This window comes from Phyllopteryx taeniolatus, chromosome 8, assembly GCF_024500385.1.
Source record: "Phyllopteryx taeniolatus isolate TA_2022b chromosome 8, UOR_Ptae_1.2, whole genome shotgun sequence".
Lineage (NCBI taxonomy): Eukaryota > Metazoa > Chordata > Actinopteri > Syngnathiformes > Syngnathidae > Phyllopteryx > Phyllopteryx taeniolatus.
The window spans coordinates 21,844,878-21,861,388 of record NC_084509.1 but is presented as its reverse complement, the minus strand read 5'-3'; the positions used below and the strand labels follow the sequence as shown (position 1 = coordinate 21,861,388).

At 45.3% G+C, this 16,511-nt stretch overlaps 1 protein-coding gene and 1 long non-coding RNA gene across 6 annotated transcripts in view; one reads left to right on the top strand and one right to left on the bottom strand.

Annotated features, from left to right (window-relative positions):
* Positions 1-2,471, bottom strand: part of LOC133482230 (alpha-2-macroglobulin-like protein 1) — a 58,617-nt gene extending 56,146 nt beyond the window's left edge. For 2 of the 3 annotated variants that reach the window (XM_061782144.1, XM_061782146.1), the window contains exon 1: positions 2,002-2,471. Coding sequence is in view for 1 of the 3 variants with exons in the window: in XM_061782147.1 (XP_061638131.1) it covers positions 2,002-2,059 (58 nt within the window). In the remaining 2 variants the exon portion in view is untranslated. The remainder of the gene's footprint in view (positions 1-2,001) is intronic. The other variant, XM_061782147.1, reaches the window with a different exon arrangement.
* Positions 2,472-5,415: 2,944 nt separating this feature from the next.
* Positions 5,416-13,866, top strand: LOC133482726 (uncharacterized). Of its 3 annotated transcripts, none has more exons than XR_009789889.1 (5): positions 5,416-5,554; positions 8,581-8,690; positions 8,797-8,899; positions 10,150-10,483; positions 13,170-13,866. It is a non-coding gene; the product is annotated as an uncharacterized LOC133482726 (long non-coding RNA). The 3 variants fall into 3 exon arrangements; XR_009789890.1 differs by lacking the exon at positions 13,170-13,866 and adding an exon at positions 11,068-11,173; XR_009789888.1 differs by lacking the exon at positions 13,170-13,866 and having other exon boundaries at positions 10,150-11,105.
* Positions 13,867-16,511: the final 2,645 nt, after the last annotated feature.

Sequence of the window (16,511 nt, the reverse complement as noted above, 5' to 3'; positions counted from 1 at the left end):
TCTAAGGACCCGGCCCCGCCTGTGTGGAGTTTGCATCTTCTCCCCGTGCCTGTGTGGGTTTTCTCCGGGTACTCCGGTTTCCTCACACGTCCTAAAAACATGCAGATAGGTTAATTGAAGACTCTAAATTGCCAGGAGCTGTGAATGTGAGTGCGAACGGTTTGTTTGTTTATATGTGCCCTGTGAATGGATGGCGATCAGTTCTGGTCGTACCCTGCCTCTTGCCCGAAGATAGCCGGGATAGGCTCCAGCACGCCCGCGACCCTAGTGAGGATAAGCGGTAAAAAAAAATGAATGAATGAATGAATAATTTAGTTACATTTATACATCCATTTTCTATACTGTTTTGACCTCATTAAAGTCACGGGTGAGATGGAGTTTAACCGGGCTGACTTTCGGTGAGAGGCAAGGTCCACCCTTGACTGGTAGCCAATCAATCGCAGGACACATACTGGGAGCCTTCACACTCATAATCACGCCAATGGACGATTTGGAGTTTTCAATTAACCCAAGAAATACGCTTTTGGAATGCGTAAAAAAGCTGGAGTGCCAGCAGAAAGTACAGGCAAACATGCAAACTCCACAGAGGAAGGGCCTGAGCAGAGATTGCTTGTTTAAGGAAGCTAGAAGTCAAACAAGCATCTCTCCAACAAACATTTGTATTTTTGGGGGGGACTTGACCTTATGGTTCAAAAGGCTCAAGCTCACATGGGAATCAACATTTAGTTTGTATTTAGGTAATTTGAATATTTAATGTGCATTTTGTAAAATTGTAGACAATTTGGAAATGCTGTAAGAAGTGGGTTACAATAAGGGGTACCCTCATGATGAGTTTATAGATGTGTGATAACGTGCTGTCAACACTTTATTAAAATGTGATAAATTGTAATGTCATGTCATTTGATAACCTTTAACAGGCGAAATGGTGAGCTATGAGATGTTTATAACTGTTTTTAATGTAACTGTTTCTGACATAATTATTAACTCAGTTATAAACATTTTATGAACCCTTTATTTGGGGTATACTCTTGTTATAAATTGGTACAAAATAACTACTAATCTAAACCTTAGCATTTTATTTTTGCTATTGTCTAATGTCGTAATTATTCTGTCTGAGCAATGAATTGCAACCACTGTTGTTGGACCATATCAACCTGTGAAAAAGAAAATTATGATAAAGAGGATTGAAATGCATGGAATAATAAGATTTAAAAAATATTAATGGGAAAAATAAAAAGTCTGTAATGTGCAACAATCATCTTCTTGACTTAATATTTTGGAATTAAAGTGTATTAATTTGTATTTCAGTTACCGTCCCGTTTCACAATTGCTTGCTTATTATTAATTTAACTCTCATCATTAAATCGAAATAGATCCATAAAAATGAATACAATTTTGATAAGCTCAATTGCAGTTAGCTGGTTAATTATATTATGACCTGTGGGATCTTATTTTTTTTTCTGGAGGTCAGTAACACAACTCCCTGGTCGGTGCTCGTGTGAAATGATGAGCAATCAGTGTAAAGAATGATGGGAGGCCAATAGAAACACACACCAAAAAGTTCCCAGTCTAAGCCAATAGTGAGCCCACAAGAGTGTTGAGTCCCCCTGCGGATCTGATGCAACAGGGCTGCAACGAAAGTTACACCTTCACGCTGCAATACGGTGTCCTTCCGCTGAGGCGCACCGGAAACTAGTGCCAGTATCTGAGCCACACTTCTCCACTCTCTCAATGTAAACGTTTTTGTTTTTGTTTTCTTTGTTTATTTTGTTCGCTAGAATTCAACTTTTAATTCACAAGTGAAGGCGAACGAGTAGGTACATTAGAGATTTTGCCCATTTAAAGAAAACAGTTCCTAGTATTGTTTATGTTTTTTTTTGTTTTTCGTTCGTCTTTGGAGACATTACGCGACTTACACGAGGGGTGACTTGCTAAACATCAAGGAGTCTACTCCGGACTTTCCTTCAACTTTCCGCTCAGTTTTTCCCCCGAGTCACTCACCGGAGCAGCGACTGCGGTGGTCTTTGGCGCATGGAGACAGAGGGAAGCGAGCCAGCATCCAAGTTAAGCTCCGCAAGAGAGGATACAGATTGGCGTTTCCGTCGATCCACCTCGAGAATCTACGCTCCCTACCCAACAAAACGGACGACCTTCATCTTCTGATAAAGACCAGTAAAGACTTCGGACGTTCCGCCGCCCTGTGCTTTACGGAGACTTGGCTTTGTGAGCCTGTCCCCGAGATGGCGGCGTCATGCTTTCCCGGCTTCCATCTTCACCGGACAGACCGAGTCCTGGAGTTACCCGGGGAAACAAAAGGCGGCGGGACATGCTTCTATAGCAACGAAAAATGGTGTACAGACGTCACGGAGCTCAGCACGCAGTGCAGCCCGCATTTAGAGTCGCTGTTTTTGAACTGGAAGCCATTCTACTCGCCTCGTGAGTTCAATTGTATCTGTCTGCAGCCTCTCCGTGTGGTTACGCCCACTCTTGGGTACGCCCCCACTTGGGTACGCCCCCACGTGCCTCCGAGGCGGCCATGTTGGGAAGGAAAACATTGACGAGTTTGAAATGACAGTTTGTATGTCAGTGGCTGAATAATTGCTTCAAACAACCATTTTAATTGATGTCATTGACTTTGGATTTCTGGATCTCAGACTGTTTCAATATTTCAAAATACTATAATTACATGTATTTAATAAAGGCACTTAATCCTCAAATTATTTACCTATACAGGCACACTACAAGGAATTAAAACTTTGTGTTCCACTACAAGCAATTAAACCTTTGTGTGTTGTATAATTTTCCAGACCTGCTAACCCTAATATGCTGTCCATATGAAGCCCGTAAATTGTATTATTTTTTTTGTAATCTAAACTGGGTTTTTGTAAATGTTACTGTTCCTACACAAACACTGTTTTTATATAACTGTGGAGCTTGTATGGAATGAAGATGCTTTTGTAACTTCAGATATTCACACAAAAACATGAATCAAAAGCAAATTTATTTTTTAATAAGTCCCTCCAGAAAAAAAAAACAGTCCATTGAGCAGCATCCTCCCAGACTGTCGCCGTCGGACTGAAAACTGAGAAGTTCTCCTCTCTTTCCCCTTCCTCGATAACCTTTTGTGTCTTTATCATTATTATGACATTGGACACAGGTGGCAATGACATAGAGGATTCTGTATGTGTTCCTATATTCAGGGGAGTACTGACTCCAGGTCACGACACCTGTTAACAAAAAAAACAAAATATTAAAATATATCTGTATAGTAATAGGTTTGAATAGACGTGACTTAATTGGAGGCGTGGAACAATGTGTGGGAACGGGTGAAAAATTAAGTGACTTGGGAACAGGGGGAAAAAAATGAGAGGGCAAAATTTGACCTTTACTTGGGCGCCTCCGTTGGCCACCACGCGGCGGTCCCGGGTAGATGGCCAAATGGGTGCCCAAGAAAAGGTCCAAGGGAAAGGATTTGGACTCACTGGGGTTGGAAACGGGGAGCGGTGACCAAAAACTGACTAGGACGGGATAAACCATCCATCCATTTTCTGAGCCGCTTCTCCTCACTAGGGTCGCGGGCGTGCTGGAGCCTATCCCAGCTATCATCGGGCAGGAGGCGGGCTACACCCTGAACTGGTTGCCAGCCAATCGCAGGGCACATACAAACAAACAACATTCGCACTCACGGGCAATTTAGAGTCCCCAATGAATGCATGTTTTTGGGATGTGGGAGGAAACCGGAGTGCCCGGAGAAAACCCACGCAGGCACGGGGAGAACATGCAAACTCCACATAGGCGGGACCGGGGATTGAACCCAGGTCCTCAGAAGTGTGAGGCTGACGCTCTAACCAGTCGGTCACCGTGCCGCCGGGATAAACTAGGGAAGGCAAAATCTAAATCTGTGTCAAGAGTCAGAATTTGACAAGCGGTTAACTAAATCGGGGCCATCTTCACAATCAGACAAATCTGAATCTAAAAAAACATGTGGATGTAAAATAGTAGGGCATGGTGAATAACTAGGAGAAGTGGGGGGCACAGATGAAATGGACAGAAAAGACTGAACGATAGGGCTTATGGTTGGCAGGCTGAGGACAGTGGGAGGCAGTTTGGTGGTGTCCAGGGTGACGCCATGTTCTTCCCGTTGGGTCCTGTTCTAGTCGGTTCATTCTGTCACGTTTGGGGTTTGGTCGAAGGTGAGGAAGGCAAGGCAAAATCATGGAGGACCCAAGTGCAGGGAAGCAGGGAGGCAACGCCAATGAACCGACAAGAACTGAAACAAACCAGGGAACTAAATACAAACAGATTGACGAGACGACGAGGAACACCTGGACAAGACACGAGTGGCTGGAGAGAGCTGATTGGTCGACACAAGGTAGACGAGAACAGGTGGACACAACAACCAAATGAGCACACGACAAACATGGAACACAGGAGAACATGGAACAAAACTAAACACAACCCAAACCAAAACACAGACCATGACAGCATTAGTGTTTTGCACAGTATTTTGTCCATCCTGTGTGTCAAGCTTTCCAAAATAGTCAAGCACATCACTGTCAGTACTCTTGACCTTATTAAAAAGTTCAGGATGCATCTGGTTCAAATGCCATTTTGCAATTGACTTATTAGGACAAGAGATGGTCGGCTTAGCACATGCACACTCCCAAGTATTTTTCTTTTTGTCATAATACACGATTACTCTCTCAAAAGGAGAATAATATGAAGTCTGTCCCTCTTTTACAGACACATACAGTTTTGATGCTGCATTGTCAAATCTGATCAGTTCGCGAAGAAGTCATCCTTCGGACTCCACTTTTTCTTTTTTATTGAGACAGACTTTCTTCGTGTTTTCAGAAATCCACTTTTTTGCAACCATGTCTGTCACGTATGGGGAGTGGCTGGTCCCAAGAGCAGGCGGAGGCAGATGTAAAATGATGAACAGTTTATTGAATAAAAGTTATGGAGGTGATTCTGAGTGCGTTGGCAGGCGGTGGCGTTGACAGGTGGCAGGCAGTGGACAGAACAGGCGGCTGGCTTGGTGGCAGGAGTGATGTGGATCGGGAACACTGAGAACAAGGAAACACAGGAGTCAAAAAAGGGAACGAAGAATAGTGTGGCTTACTTGGAGGTAAATGGGCCATGGTACCGCTTGAAGTAACTGCAATACTTTGGTGAGGATTTCCTGGAACCGGCAGGCTTAATACCGGTGGTGATGAGGGTGATTGGAGACAGGTGCTGAAAACAGAGAGGGGAAGGGGGAGAGAGAGAGGCCACAAACTGGAGGGAGGGGTCGGGGTGGCATAGGATGGGAGCACTGGTAAAAAGGGTTTTGAGTTGCTCAAAAGCTTGGGATGCTGCCGGGGTCCACTGAAAGGGAGACTTGGTGGCTGTGAGGCTGGTGAGGGGAAGTGCGACCTTGCTGTAATTGCGGCTGAAGCGGCGGTGAGAAACCAATAATGTAGCAGAGGAAATGTACGGAGGAGAGGTGGAATTCGCATTTTTTCGGTTTCACGTACAGACGGTTTTCGAGAAGGCGCTGGAGAACTTGCCGTACGTAAGTATGGTGTTCATCTGGGGAGTGGGAAAAAATTAGGATGTCGTCCAGGTAAACAAAAACGAACCGGTTTAACATGTCACGGTGAACGTCATTGATGAAGGCTTGGAAGACTGCAGGGGCGTCGGTTAATCTGAATGGCATGACTAAGTACTCAAAGTGTCCGAGAGGGGTATTGAAAGCGGTCTTCCATTCATCCCCCTCTCGGATACGGATGAGGTGGTAGAAGTTTCGTAGGTCCAACTTGGTGAATATTTGTGTATCGCAGAGGGGTTCAAATGACGGCTCAATGAGGGGTAGTGGTGATTTGTCTTTAATGGTCATGTCATTAAGTCCACGATAGTTGATACAGAGAAATGGCCAGGTCTTTACTGAAAACAGGGGAGAAGTCATGATATTTTTCAGGGTCTTGGGAGAGGTCATAGGGTGTGGCAGATGGTGGTGGGTTTCCAGATGGGGGTATCGCAGAACGCAGGCAGTGTGAGTGACAGTGAGGGCTCCACCCTGGTATAGCTAAACATGTCCAGTCTATGAAGTTTAAGACAGGGAATACCGAGGACTAATGGGGTCTCAGGAGAAGGAATAACAAAAAGAGAAATGTCCTAACGGTGATTTACGGATAGAAGCAGAGTGAATGGCACTGTTTGGTGGCTAACCTGGGGGGTGATTCGGCCATCCAGGGCTGTGACTTTCCTCGGGGATGGAAGTGGTTGGAGAGGGATTTGGAGCTGGTGAATTATTGCTTCATGAATGACGTTGTCATCGGCACCGGAATCTATAAGGGCAGTAATGGGGGTGTTCTTGTCAGGATCCAGGTTGCAAGTTGGACCCAGATGCAGAGAGGACAGGGAGGAGAGTTTGTGAAGAACGTTTTATTGCAGCCTGGAAGCAAACAAAGGAACTCCGAGAACAAAATCCGGGATTGGCAGGGTTCCAACGAGGACCGGTCTGGCAAGATAGGAGTCCATGTTGTCGGTGGGCCGCAAGAGGTGAGCACTGGTTTGCAGGGAGCAAGGGCAGATGGCAGACTGGGGACAAAGAACAAGAATTAGGTAGAGGTAACTCACTTGGTCTTCAGGAAGCAAAAAGATAGGAAAGGTGGATAGGCTACGAACTCGACGTAGAGCGTTGATAGTCTGGCAACGAGTTGGAGTCCCACAGCGTCTTAAGAGCAGTCAGGTGTAATTAGGATGACAAGAGGCAGCTGCTAGACTCCACCACGTCAACCCTGCAAAGCACTCATGACACACACACACACATGGGGTAGACTCAAGGTGCTGAAACAGCAGCCCTGACAGTACCCCCCCTCCCACGTGCGCCACGCGGCGCACGAGCCAAGCAACCGGGGTGGGCACGATGGAAGTCGTGGATCAACGACTTGCACCGTACATGCCGGTCTTCTTTTATTTTTAGATTTCTTGTGTTCATGCAAATATTTTTTTCCCAGCTCTGACAACGGCTGAAGTAACAACCGAAAAGTCTCAACAAGGCAAGAGAACTTCTCTTTACTGGAAAAAAAGAATTTGTCTGAGCGCACGAAATCTACAACTTGAGAATTACTAGTGTTGTAGTAATCCAGTGAAAAGGTACACTCACACACTGGAGTGACTCTGACCTGCAAATATTAGGCAGCTTTGCTTTGGTGACGAATGATTCTTTCATTCCTGTGGTTTGTTAGTGTACTTTTAAGTGCAGTCTAACTTTCCATTGCTTGAAACAAATAAATGTTTTTTGAAGAGTTTTTCTACTTCACTCTATTAACCATATTGATTTCAGTCAACAAAGCCATATCCGAACTTGTGCATCTTCTTTTGTTTTTTTCCCCCCATGACTTTTACCTTGGCGGCACGGTGGTCGACTGGTTAGAGCGTCTGCCTCATAGTTCTGAGGTCTGGGGTTCAATCCCCGGCCCCGCCTGTGTGGAGTTTGCATGTTCTCTCCGTGCCTGGGTGGGTTTTCTCCGGGCACTCCGGTTTCCTCCCACATCCCAAAAAACATGCATGAATTGAAGACTCTAAATTGCCCGTAGGTGTGAATGTGAGTGCGAATGGTTGTTTGTTCGTATGCGCCCTGCGATTGGCTGGCAACCAGTTCAGGGTGTACCTCGCCTCCTGCCCGATGATAGCTGGGATAGGCTCCAGCACTCCCGTGACCCTTGTGAGGATAAGCGGCTCAGGAAATGGATGGATGGATGGACTTTTACCTTTAACTATCAAAACAGAAGTTGCACAGTATCTGACATTTTATGTGAAGATGTTCTCTCCACCGAGAATTCACTGTTAAGAGCCTCTCCCTCGTACATACACCCCTCCCCTGTCTGTCAGTAGCACCCCGGCAGCGCAACAGAGGTAACCCATCAAACCCTCCTTGTGTGAAGCTTCCGCTCTGCTCATCATTCTCTGCATCATTAATGTCCTGTTCACAGTACGACTCCCGTTGTGTCTGTTTGGTTTGCAGCCGAAAATAAACAATGAAAACAACAACTTCCCACCCTGGCCAATAAAAACTCACTCTTCATTGCCTTTACCTTTAATTATTCGCCAACATTCTCCAACACCTATCAAAGCTTGTCAATAGGGGGTTATAGAATAGAATACTGTCACTGTCATGGGAACAATGAAAATCAATTACCGGCAGGCATCTCACAATCTGCTGTGTTGGGGTAAAAAAAAAAAAGAAAAAGAAATACAAGCACACAAATATCAAAAGGCACTATCACTATTTCAGTGCCAGTGCTTCTTTTTTTGCTACTGCAGTTCACTTCAGCAGTATGTGATTGCAGCATCAAAGTGCCATTTGTTAAACCACACAGTCATGTCAGCAGGCTTCTTTGATCGTAAAACGCACATGTGGATTCTATAATATGGATTCATTATTTTACTTAACCACATCTCACAACAATTTCTCTGCAGGTGCAAACATCTCATCCGTGGTGGAGCGACCATCACATTGCATTCCTAATACATTACAGTATATTCAAGTTTCTGAACTACAACTCCTTATCCAGTTTTGTGCTCCATCTTCAGGTGTTCCGTTCCAAGCTTGACAGTGATCCAGGGCAGTCTCCTCATCAAGCCAAGTCTGGATCTACTCTGCAGCAGGGAGCAGCAACACTTGGCCGCAACACAAGCTCGAAGTTAGACTCGTTTTTCATCTCCGTGGAGGGATGCCTTCAATAGTGACTCACTTCTCCCTCATGCCGCAAGATCTGACCATATTTCCTGCTCCATCTTACTTTTTAGAGCCCTCTTTTGAGCACCAAAAGCTCAAGCAGCCTGCCCAGGAACCTGGCTGCCACCCTGCAGAGCATTGAGACCAAAAGGCAGCTCGGTCTGCAGCAAAAAGGTACAGATGTACTGTCATGTTTCTTTTCTGATACATTCATAAGAAATAGGGTGTTACATGGATGCTGAACTCTTCACTCAGCAGTATGTGTACTTGTGCAATCTAATGCAATCCAATACTTGAAAACTGGCCTTTCCATTTCTTACTTTACAGAGATATTAAGGCTCATTTTTTTAATTTAACATGTATGCATACTGTAGTTACAGTTGCTTTTGTGGTAGCAGTGTAATGGTGCAGAGCTGCACTGATAGATATGTATACTGTATATGCATTGGGATCTCATGTTGTGCAAGTATTGATTATTAGTGGCAACATTTGTCTGATACAATTTATAAATGCTGTGCAGGTCCAAGTACTGCAGAACATGGTGCAAATGAAGGAATTCATTTGAGCAGGAAAAAAATTTCGGACTGAAAGATACCCAATTAGAAGGGCTCATGCTATGCACTTGATTTTTATATGGGTCTTCTTTTTGTGTGTATCGTCTTCACACGTAACAATCACGATGATTGATCACATAAAGCTTGGTGATAAATCAAGTCGTTGGTTGTGCTAGTCATGTCTACTATGAGCCAGTTAGTCATTAATACAGTGCAGTTTGACACCATTTACACTGGTGCATGTGCAGTGGATATAAAAAGTCGATACACCAGTGTTCAAATGCCAGGTTGTTGTGATATAAAACAATTATCCCAAGATAAATCATTTAAAAACTTTCCCACCATTAATATGACCTATAAACTGTACAGCTCAATTGGAAAGTAGTAAAAATAAACAACTGAAATAATGAATGAGAATGTAAATGAGTCAACCACACACCTGCTACCAATTAAAGTGCCTCTGATTAATTTCAGCTCTTCCAGTAGGCTTTTCCAGACATTTCTAAATGTTACCAGGTGTGTACTGACTACCATTTAACATGAGTTTGAATGGGATTGGTTTATTCTGAACACAGCCACATTCCAGTTATAAGAGGGTGTGCAGATTTGCGCAACCACAGTATTTCAGTATTTCTTTCGTACTTTCTCACTCAAAAATATTTTTTTCTTCATTCAATTAAGTTGTACAAGTAATAGGTCACATTATTGTGGAAAAAGTTTTGAAATAATTTCACATTGGGCCTCTTCCAGGTGTGTCTAACACCAAAATCAGAGCAGCATGATATGAATTGTGTACTTTAACCTTTGTTATGGTGTATTACCAATATTCTAAAGCAGAAAAACACCCCATTTATATCTCACATTCTTCAGGTCAACAGGTGATTGAAGAGCAGCGACGTCGTCTGGCTGAGCTAAAGCAGAGAGCAGCGGCAGAAGCTCAGTGCCAGTGGGAGGCGCTCCATAGCTTGCAGCCTCAACTCATCAACCCCACGCCCTCCTACTCCCTAGTCATGTCCTACAGTCCCACACTGAGTCACAGGTCTACAGGCCACCATCCTCTGGTCCAACACTCCATCCTACACCACCATCCAGCATCAGCCGGAGAGCAGCCCTACGACACGTTGAGTCTGGAGAGCTCTGACAGTATGGACACCAGTGTGTCCACGGGGAACAACTTCGCCTGCTCACCAGATAATTTATCCAGGTACAGTGATGCCTCGATTTACAAATTTAATTGGTTCTTGAACGGGGTTTGTAAATTGAACATCATTTTCCCATAAGAAATAATGTAAACCTGAATAATTGGTTACAGCCTCCCCAAGAGTCCCTATTTTAGTAACAGTTTGTACACTTTGTACACAGTAAGAAGCTATACAATACTATATATAAGACATGACAAGGTGTGAGCGATCAAAAATCTCTATTAACCAAGTCAACAACAAATACAAGCGGATCTGTCCTCCTCATTCAAATGCAACTGTCCTGGATGGATGTTTTGCGGTGGATTTTTTCGCCTGTGGTTCTGAGTCGATGGTCCCCGGGAGAACACGTTTTTCTTAAGTTGAGCATTTTATTTGAACACGTTTCTCCTTCTTTACCCGGTACTTGCTCTAATTGTGAAATGCAGCCCTACTTTTATTTTGTAAATGAGAGCACATGTGCTCAGACTGTATGTTAGATTACCAGAGCAGACTTTGAAAAGGACACTTTCACACCCACACCCACCGAACCGCACCACCGACCACTGTCACACCTCTGACTTCTTCTGTGTTGACCATCCACCAACAGGATGTGAGACGCATCTTCAAACAACAAAAGATGAACAAAGCGGCAGGCCCAGACCTTGTGTCCCCATCCAGCCTCAAAGTCTGCGCGGACCAGCTTGCTCCAGTCTTCACACAGGTCTTCAATAGGTCTCTGGAACTGTGCGACGTACCATCTTGTTTCAAACGCGCCACTATCTTCCCAGTCCCCAAGAAACCTTCAATCTCGGGTCTGAATGACTACAGGCCTGTCGCCTTGACATCTGTGAATGCCCCATGCTGGACCACCTCAAGAGCGTCACAGGTCCCCTGCTGGACCCCCTGCAGTTTTCCTGCCGAGCAAACTTCCCTCTTGCCATTAACTTCTTAGTTAACTTACAATTCCATTGCAAAATGCTGGCAATTTTTTTTGTCTTGAGTTTGTTGTCGGCGGCAGGGTGGACAACTGGTTAGAGTGTCTGCCTCACAGTTCTGAGGACCGGGGTTCAATCCCCGGCCCCGCCTGTGTGGAGTTTGCATGTTCTCCCCGTGCCTGCGTGGGTTTTCTCCCACATCCCAAAAACATGCATGGTAGGTTGATTGACAACTCTAAATTGCCCATAGGTGTGAATGTGAGTGCGAATGGTTGTTTGTTTGTATGTGCCCTGCGATTGGCTGGCAACCGGTTCAGGGTGTACCCCGCCTCCTGCCCGATGATCGCTGGGATAGGCTCCAGCATGCCCGCGACCCTAGTGAGAAGAAGCGGCTCAGAAAATGGATGGATGGATATTGTCCCAGATTATCGCACTACTAGTGACTTTAAACTGTATACATTTCTTGAAGTCTCGGCACCCTTAGCCTCTATTAGTCATTCAAACTGCTCTAATCACTAGAGGACTCTGCACCTTTTTGCACAATTGTCAAAATTTTTTTTAATTTTACCGGCATTACCAGATTACTTGAAACCTTTTATTGCCCAGTGACTGTTTTTCTCAATGTCTTTATGTCTCAGAAGTAGTCTGTTGTCGTACTAGAGCGGCTCCAACTACCGGAGACAAATTCCTTGTGTGTTTTTTGGACATACTTGGCCAAATAAAGATGATTCTGATTCTGATATTGATGTTTACTTCATCATCCGCCGACCTGTTTGCTCGGTAGGAAAACTGCAGGGGGTCCAGCAGGTGATCTGTGATGCTCTTGAGGCGGTCCAGCACGAGGCATTCAAAGGACTTCATAACCACAGATGTCAAGGTGACAGGCCTGTAGTCATTCAGACCCGAAATTGCAGGTTTCTTGGGGACGGGGATGATGGTGGAGCATTTGAAACAGGATGGTACTTCGCACAGTTCCAGAGATCTATTGAAGATCTGTGTGAAGACTGGAGCGAGCTGGTCCACGCAGACTTTGAGGCACGATGGGGACACCAGGTCTGGGCCTGCCGCTTTGTTAATCTTTTGTTGTTTGAAGATGGGTCTCAAAAAAAAAAAGGGAAAAACAATAAGGATTAAAAAAAAAACAAGCGGCTGGGGATGTATAAGATTGTACAAGTGTGCAGGGCTGTGTTTGAATGATGGCTGTCATGTTGTTTTGATAAGTGTTCCCTGAGGAGAGTGAGTCACTTTCTCCTTTCATCTTTGTGATGGGGAACTGGGCACTGAGAGACAGTCAAAACAAGTCATCATAATAATTAAAGCATTTATTCAAAAATGCTGCAGAGCAGCAGGCTCACACTCACACAGGAGCACAAACACAGAAACACATATACTAAATTCCAATTAATTATTTTAACAGGAAGCCAAATGAGCATGTTAGACCCTGACATGGTGATAATTAAGGAGGAGGAGCCCTAAAAAGAAAACAATATGGAAATATCATGATATACACTCACATTCTCTCTCTCTCGAGGGATGCTCCAATTTAATGTTATAATAAAAATAAAAACAATGTTAACTATTCAGCAGAAAACCAAACAGCTCTTTTTATGTTCTGTTGAGGCAATGACCAATGAGGAAGTTGCACTTCCTCATCATTTAACCTGACCCAGTACTACCAATATTGTGTGCAATTGGCCATCAAACTATGCCCACAACTCAGAAAAATACATCTTCTCTGAAGTGTAATGTGCTTTGTGTTATTTCGCGTTGCCAGGCAGTGGGGGCCGGAGGTTCTGAACAATGGCGTAAAGACCGTCAGCCGCATACATCGCGAAGCGAGGAGGAGAGAGAGAAAAAATAATCTGGCTGTGGCTGCCAAGGCAGCACCTCGGCAGCCACAGCCTGGTTGACTGCTTCGCCCTCCTCCTTCTCCTCGATTAACGGCCTGCTGAATTTCCATTTTGAAGCCTGATTTCACCGACATAATTTCTTTGTCCATCTTGTTAACAAGCCTTTTTTCTGTGATGTGTCAAAATGTAAGGCATTTTTTTGGTCTGTTTGGTTTCACTTTAAATATACTGATGAATTTGATTTTTTGAATAGAGCTTTGCTAATGTTAAAAAGAACAAAAGAGTGATACAATTTCTCTTCATAAAGGGGAATAAAGTTGAATATGTTTCATAAGCAAAAATGGTTTCCTACACTTTCTGTTCATGTTTTGGTCTGGTATGGTCAGTGGCAGTTCTAGCATGAATGGGGCCCTGTGTGAGACCCTCTTTGTCCCCCACCAAAACACACATACCAAAACACAAAAACACACTGGAGTGAATAAAGCAACAGCAAAGAATAATTGAAATGAAGGAAATGGAGAATTATAGCAACATACATTTTACATTGCACAAAGGAAACAAAAACCTAAGGGAACGTTATTGCAAATAAAGAATAATTTTGAATTTGTTTCCTAGTATGTTTGGTTTTTCCTTGCAACAATTACATTGTTTCGTCATTTTCTCCATGCAAAACCATTTTTGCATGACATAAAAGGTTATCGTTGATTTCCTGATGGAACCCACTCCCCACAAGCAACCAATAAGAGTAGACTGGGTTGGTATTCGCCGACCCAGCCGGTCACACAAGCTGGTCTGGCCGATAGATGACATTGGCTTGCTGTCTGCCTCAGGGTAATGTCACCGCCTTCCTCTGACAGAGGGGCTGCGACAAGTTTCGGGCCCCTGGGCATAGACTGGGATTTCCCCGATGCGGGACCTGAATGCCTGGTCAAACGACAAGCTGAGCCAGCTGAGCCTGTGCAACCAGGTCACCGTCTGATGGCTGGCAAAATTGTCGTAGACAGACAAAGAACAAACATTTTTTGCTAGATCATTTGTTGGTCAGTAGATTGTTATGGAAAAAGGCTTTGTGTCATGGAAGAGCTACTGCAGGTGGTCACAAATGCATGATGTGGGGGCAAATGCAAACAAGAATAATCAATAAAAAAGAAACAACAAAAGTAAACTGAAGCAGTGGAACTAAATGCACTCAGACTACTAGCACGATACACTGTTGGACAGGACATAAGTTGGGGCAAACAGTTGATAGGTAAAAACAAGCAGCATGGCAGACACAGGATGAAACACACAGAAAACAGGTGTAACTACTAACGAGAGAGCATTCCAGAAAGAAGAAGGTATTAATATGGGATAGGAAAATCATGAAACTAAATTAAACCATGAAAAGGACAATCATAATCAAATGACCGTCCATCCATCTATCCAACCATTTTCTTCCACTTATCCGAGGTCAGGTCGTGGGGCTAGTAGCTTTAGAAGGGAAACCCAGACTTCCTTCTCCCCAGCCACTGCATCCAGCTCTTCCAGGGGGACCCTGAGACGTTCGCAGGCCAGCCCAGAGATGTAGTCTCTCCAGAGTGTCCTGGGTCGTCCCCAGGGTCTCCTCCCGGTGGGACATGCCCCGAACACCTCACCAGGGAGGCCTCCAGGAGGCATCGTAATCAGATGTCCGAGCCACCTCAACTGGCTCCTCTCGATGCGGAGGGGCAGTGGCTTTCCTGGATAACCGAGCGTCTCACCCTATCTCTAAGGGAGGGGAAACTAATTTTGGTCGCTTGTATTCAGGATCTTGTTCTTTCGACCCAAAGCTCGTGACCATCAGTGAGGGTAGGAACGTAGATCGACCGGTAAATTGAGAGCTTTGCCTTTCGGCTTAGCTCCGTCTTCACCACAACGGCCCGATACAAAGTCCGCGTCACTGCAGACGCTGCACCGATCGGTCTGTCGATCTCCCGTTCCATTCTTCCCTCACTCCCAAGACCCCAAGAAGCTTGAACTCCCTCTCTTGGGGCAGGATCTTATTCCCGACCTGGACAGGGCACTCCACTCTTTTCCGACTGAGGACCATGGTCTCAGATTTGGAGGTGCCGATTTTCCTCCCAATCGCTTCACACTCGGGTGTAAATTCCAGTGAGAATTGGAGATCACGGCTTGATGAAGCCAACAGAGCCACATCATCTACAAAAAGCAGAGATGCAATACTGAGGTCACCAAACCAGACCCCCTCTACACCTTGGCTGCACCTAGAAATTCTGTCCATAAAAGTTATGAACAGAATCAGTGACAAAGGGCAGCTTTGGTTGAGTCCATCCCTCACTGGAAATGAATCTGACTTACTGCCGGCAATGAGGACCAAACTCTGACACCTGTCGTACACGGACCGAAACAGCCTGTATCAGGGGGTTCGGTACCCCATACTCCTGAAGTACTCCCCACAGAACTCCCAGAGGGACGCCGTCGAACGCCTTTCCCACAAAATACATGTAAACTGGTTGGTTGAACTCCCATGGACCCTCGAGGAACCTGCCAAGGGTGTAGAGCTGTTCCACTGCTCCATGGCCAGGACGAAAACCACACTGCTCCTCCTGAATCTGAGATGTGTCTTCCCGATGGACCCGCCGGACCCCTGAAAAGACCTTACCGAAGAGGCTGAGGAGTGTTATCCCCCTCTAGCTGGAACACACTCTCCGGTCTCCCTTCTTAAAAAGGAGTCTGCCAATCCAGAGCCACTGTCCCCGATGCCCACGCGATGTTGCAGAGGATGAGATCCGGGTGGATCGCCTTTCCACCGAGGAGCTTTTTACCACCTTGGCGAAATCAATCCCAGAGATAGGAGAGCCCGCCTCAGAGATCCCAGACTCTGCTTCCTCATGTGAAGGCGTGTTGCTGGAAATGAGGAGGTCTTTGAAGTATTCTCCCCACCGACTCACAACGTCAGCGCCGCACCATCCCCACTATACACAGTGTTGATGGTGCACTGCTTCCCACTCCAGAGATGTCTGATGGTGGACCATAAATTCCTCAAGCCGTATGGAAGTCTTTCTTCATGGCCTCACCGAACTCCTCCCACACACGAGTTTTTGCCTCAGCGACCACCAAAGCTGCGTTCCGCTTGGCCTGCCCGTACCCATAAGCTGCCTCAGGAGTCCCAGAGGCCAAAAATGCCCGATATGACTCCTTCTTCAGCTTGACGGCATCCCTCACCGCTGGTGTCCACCAACAGGTTCGGGGGTTACCGCCACAACAGGCACTGACCACCTTACAGC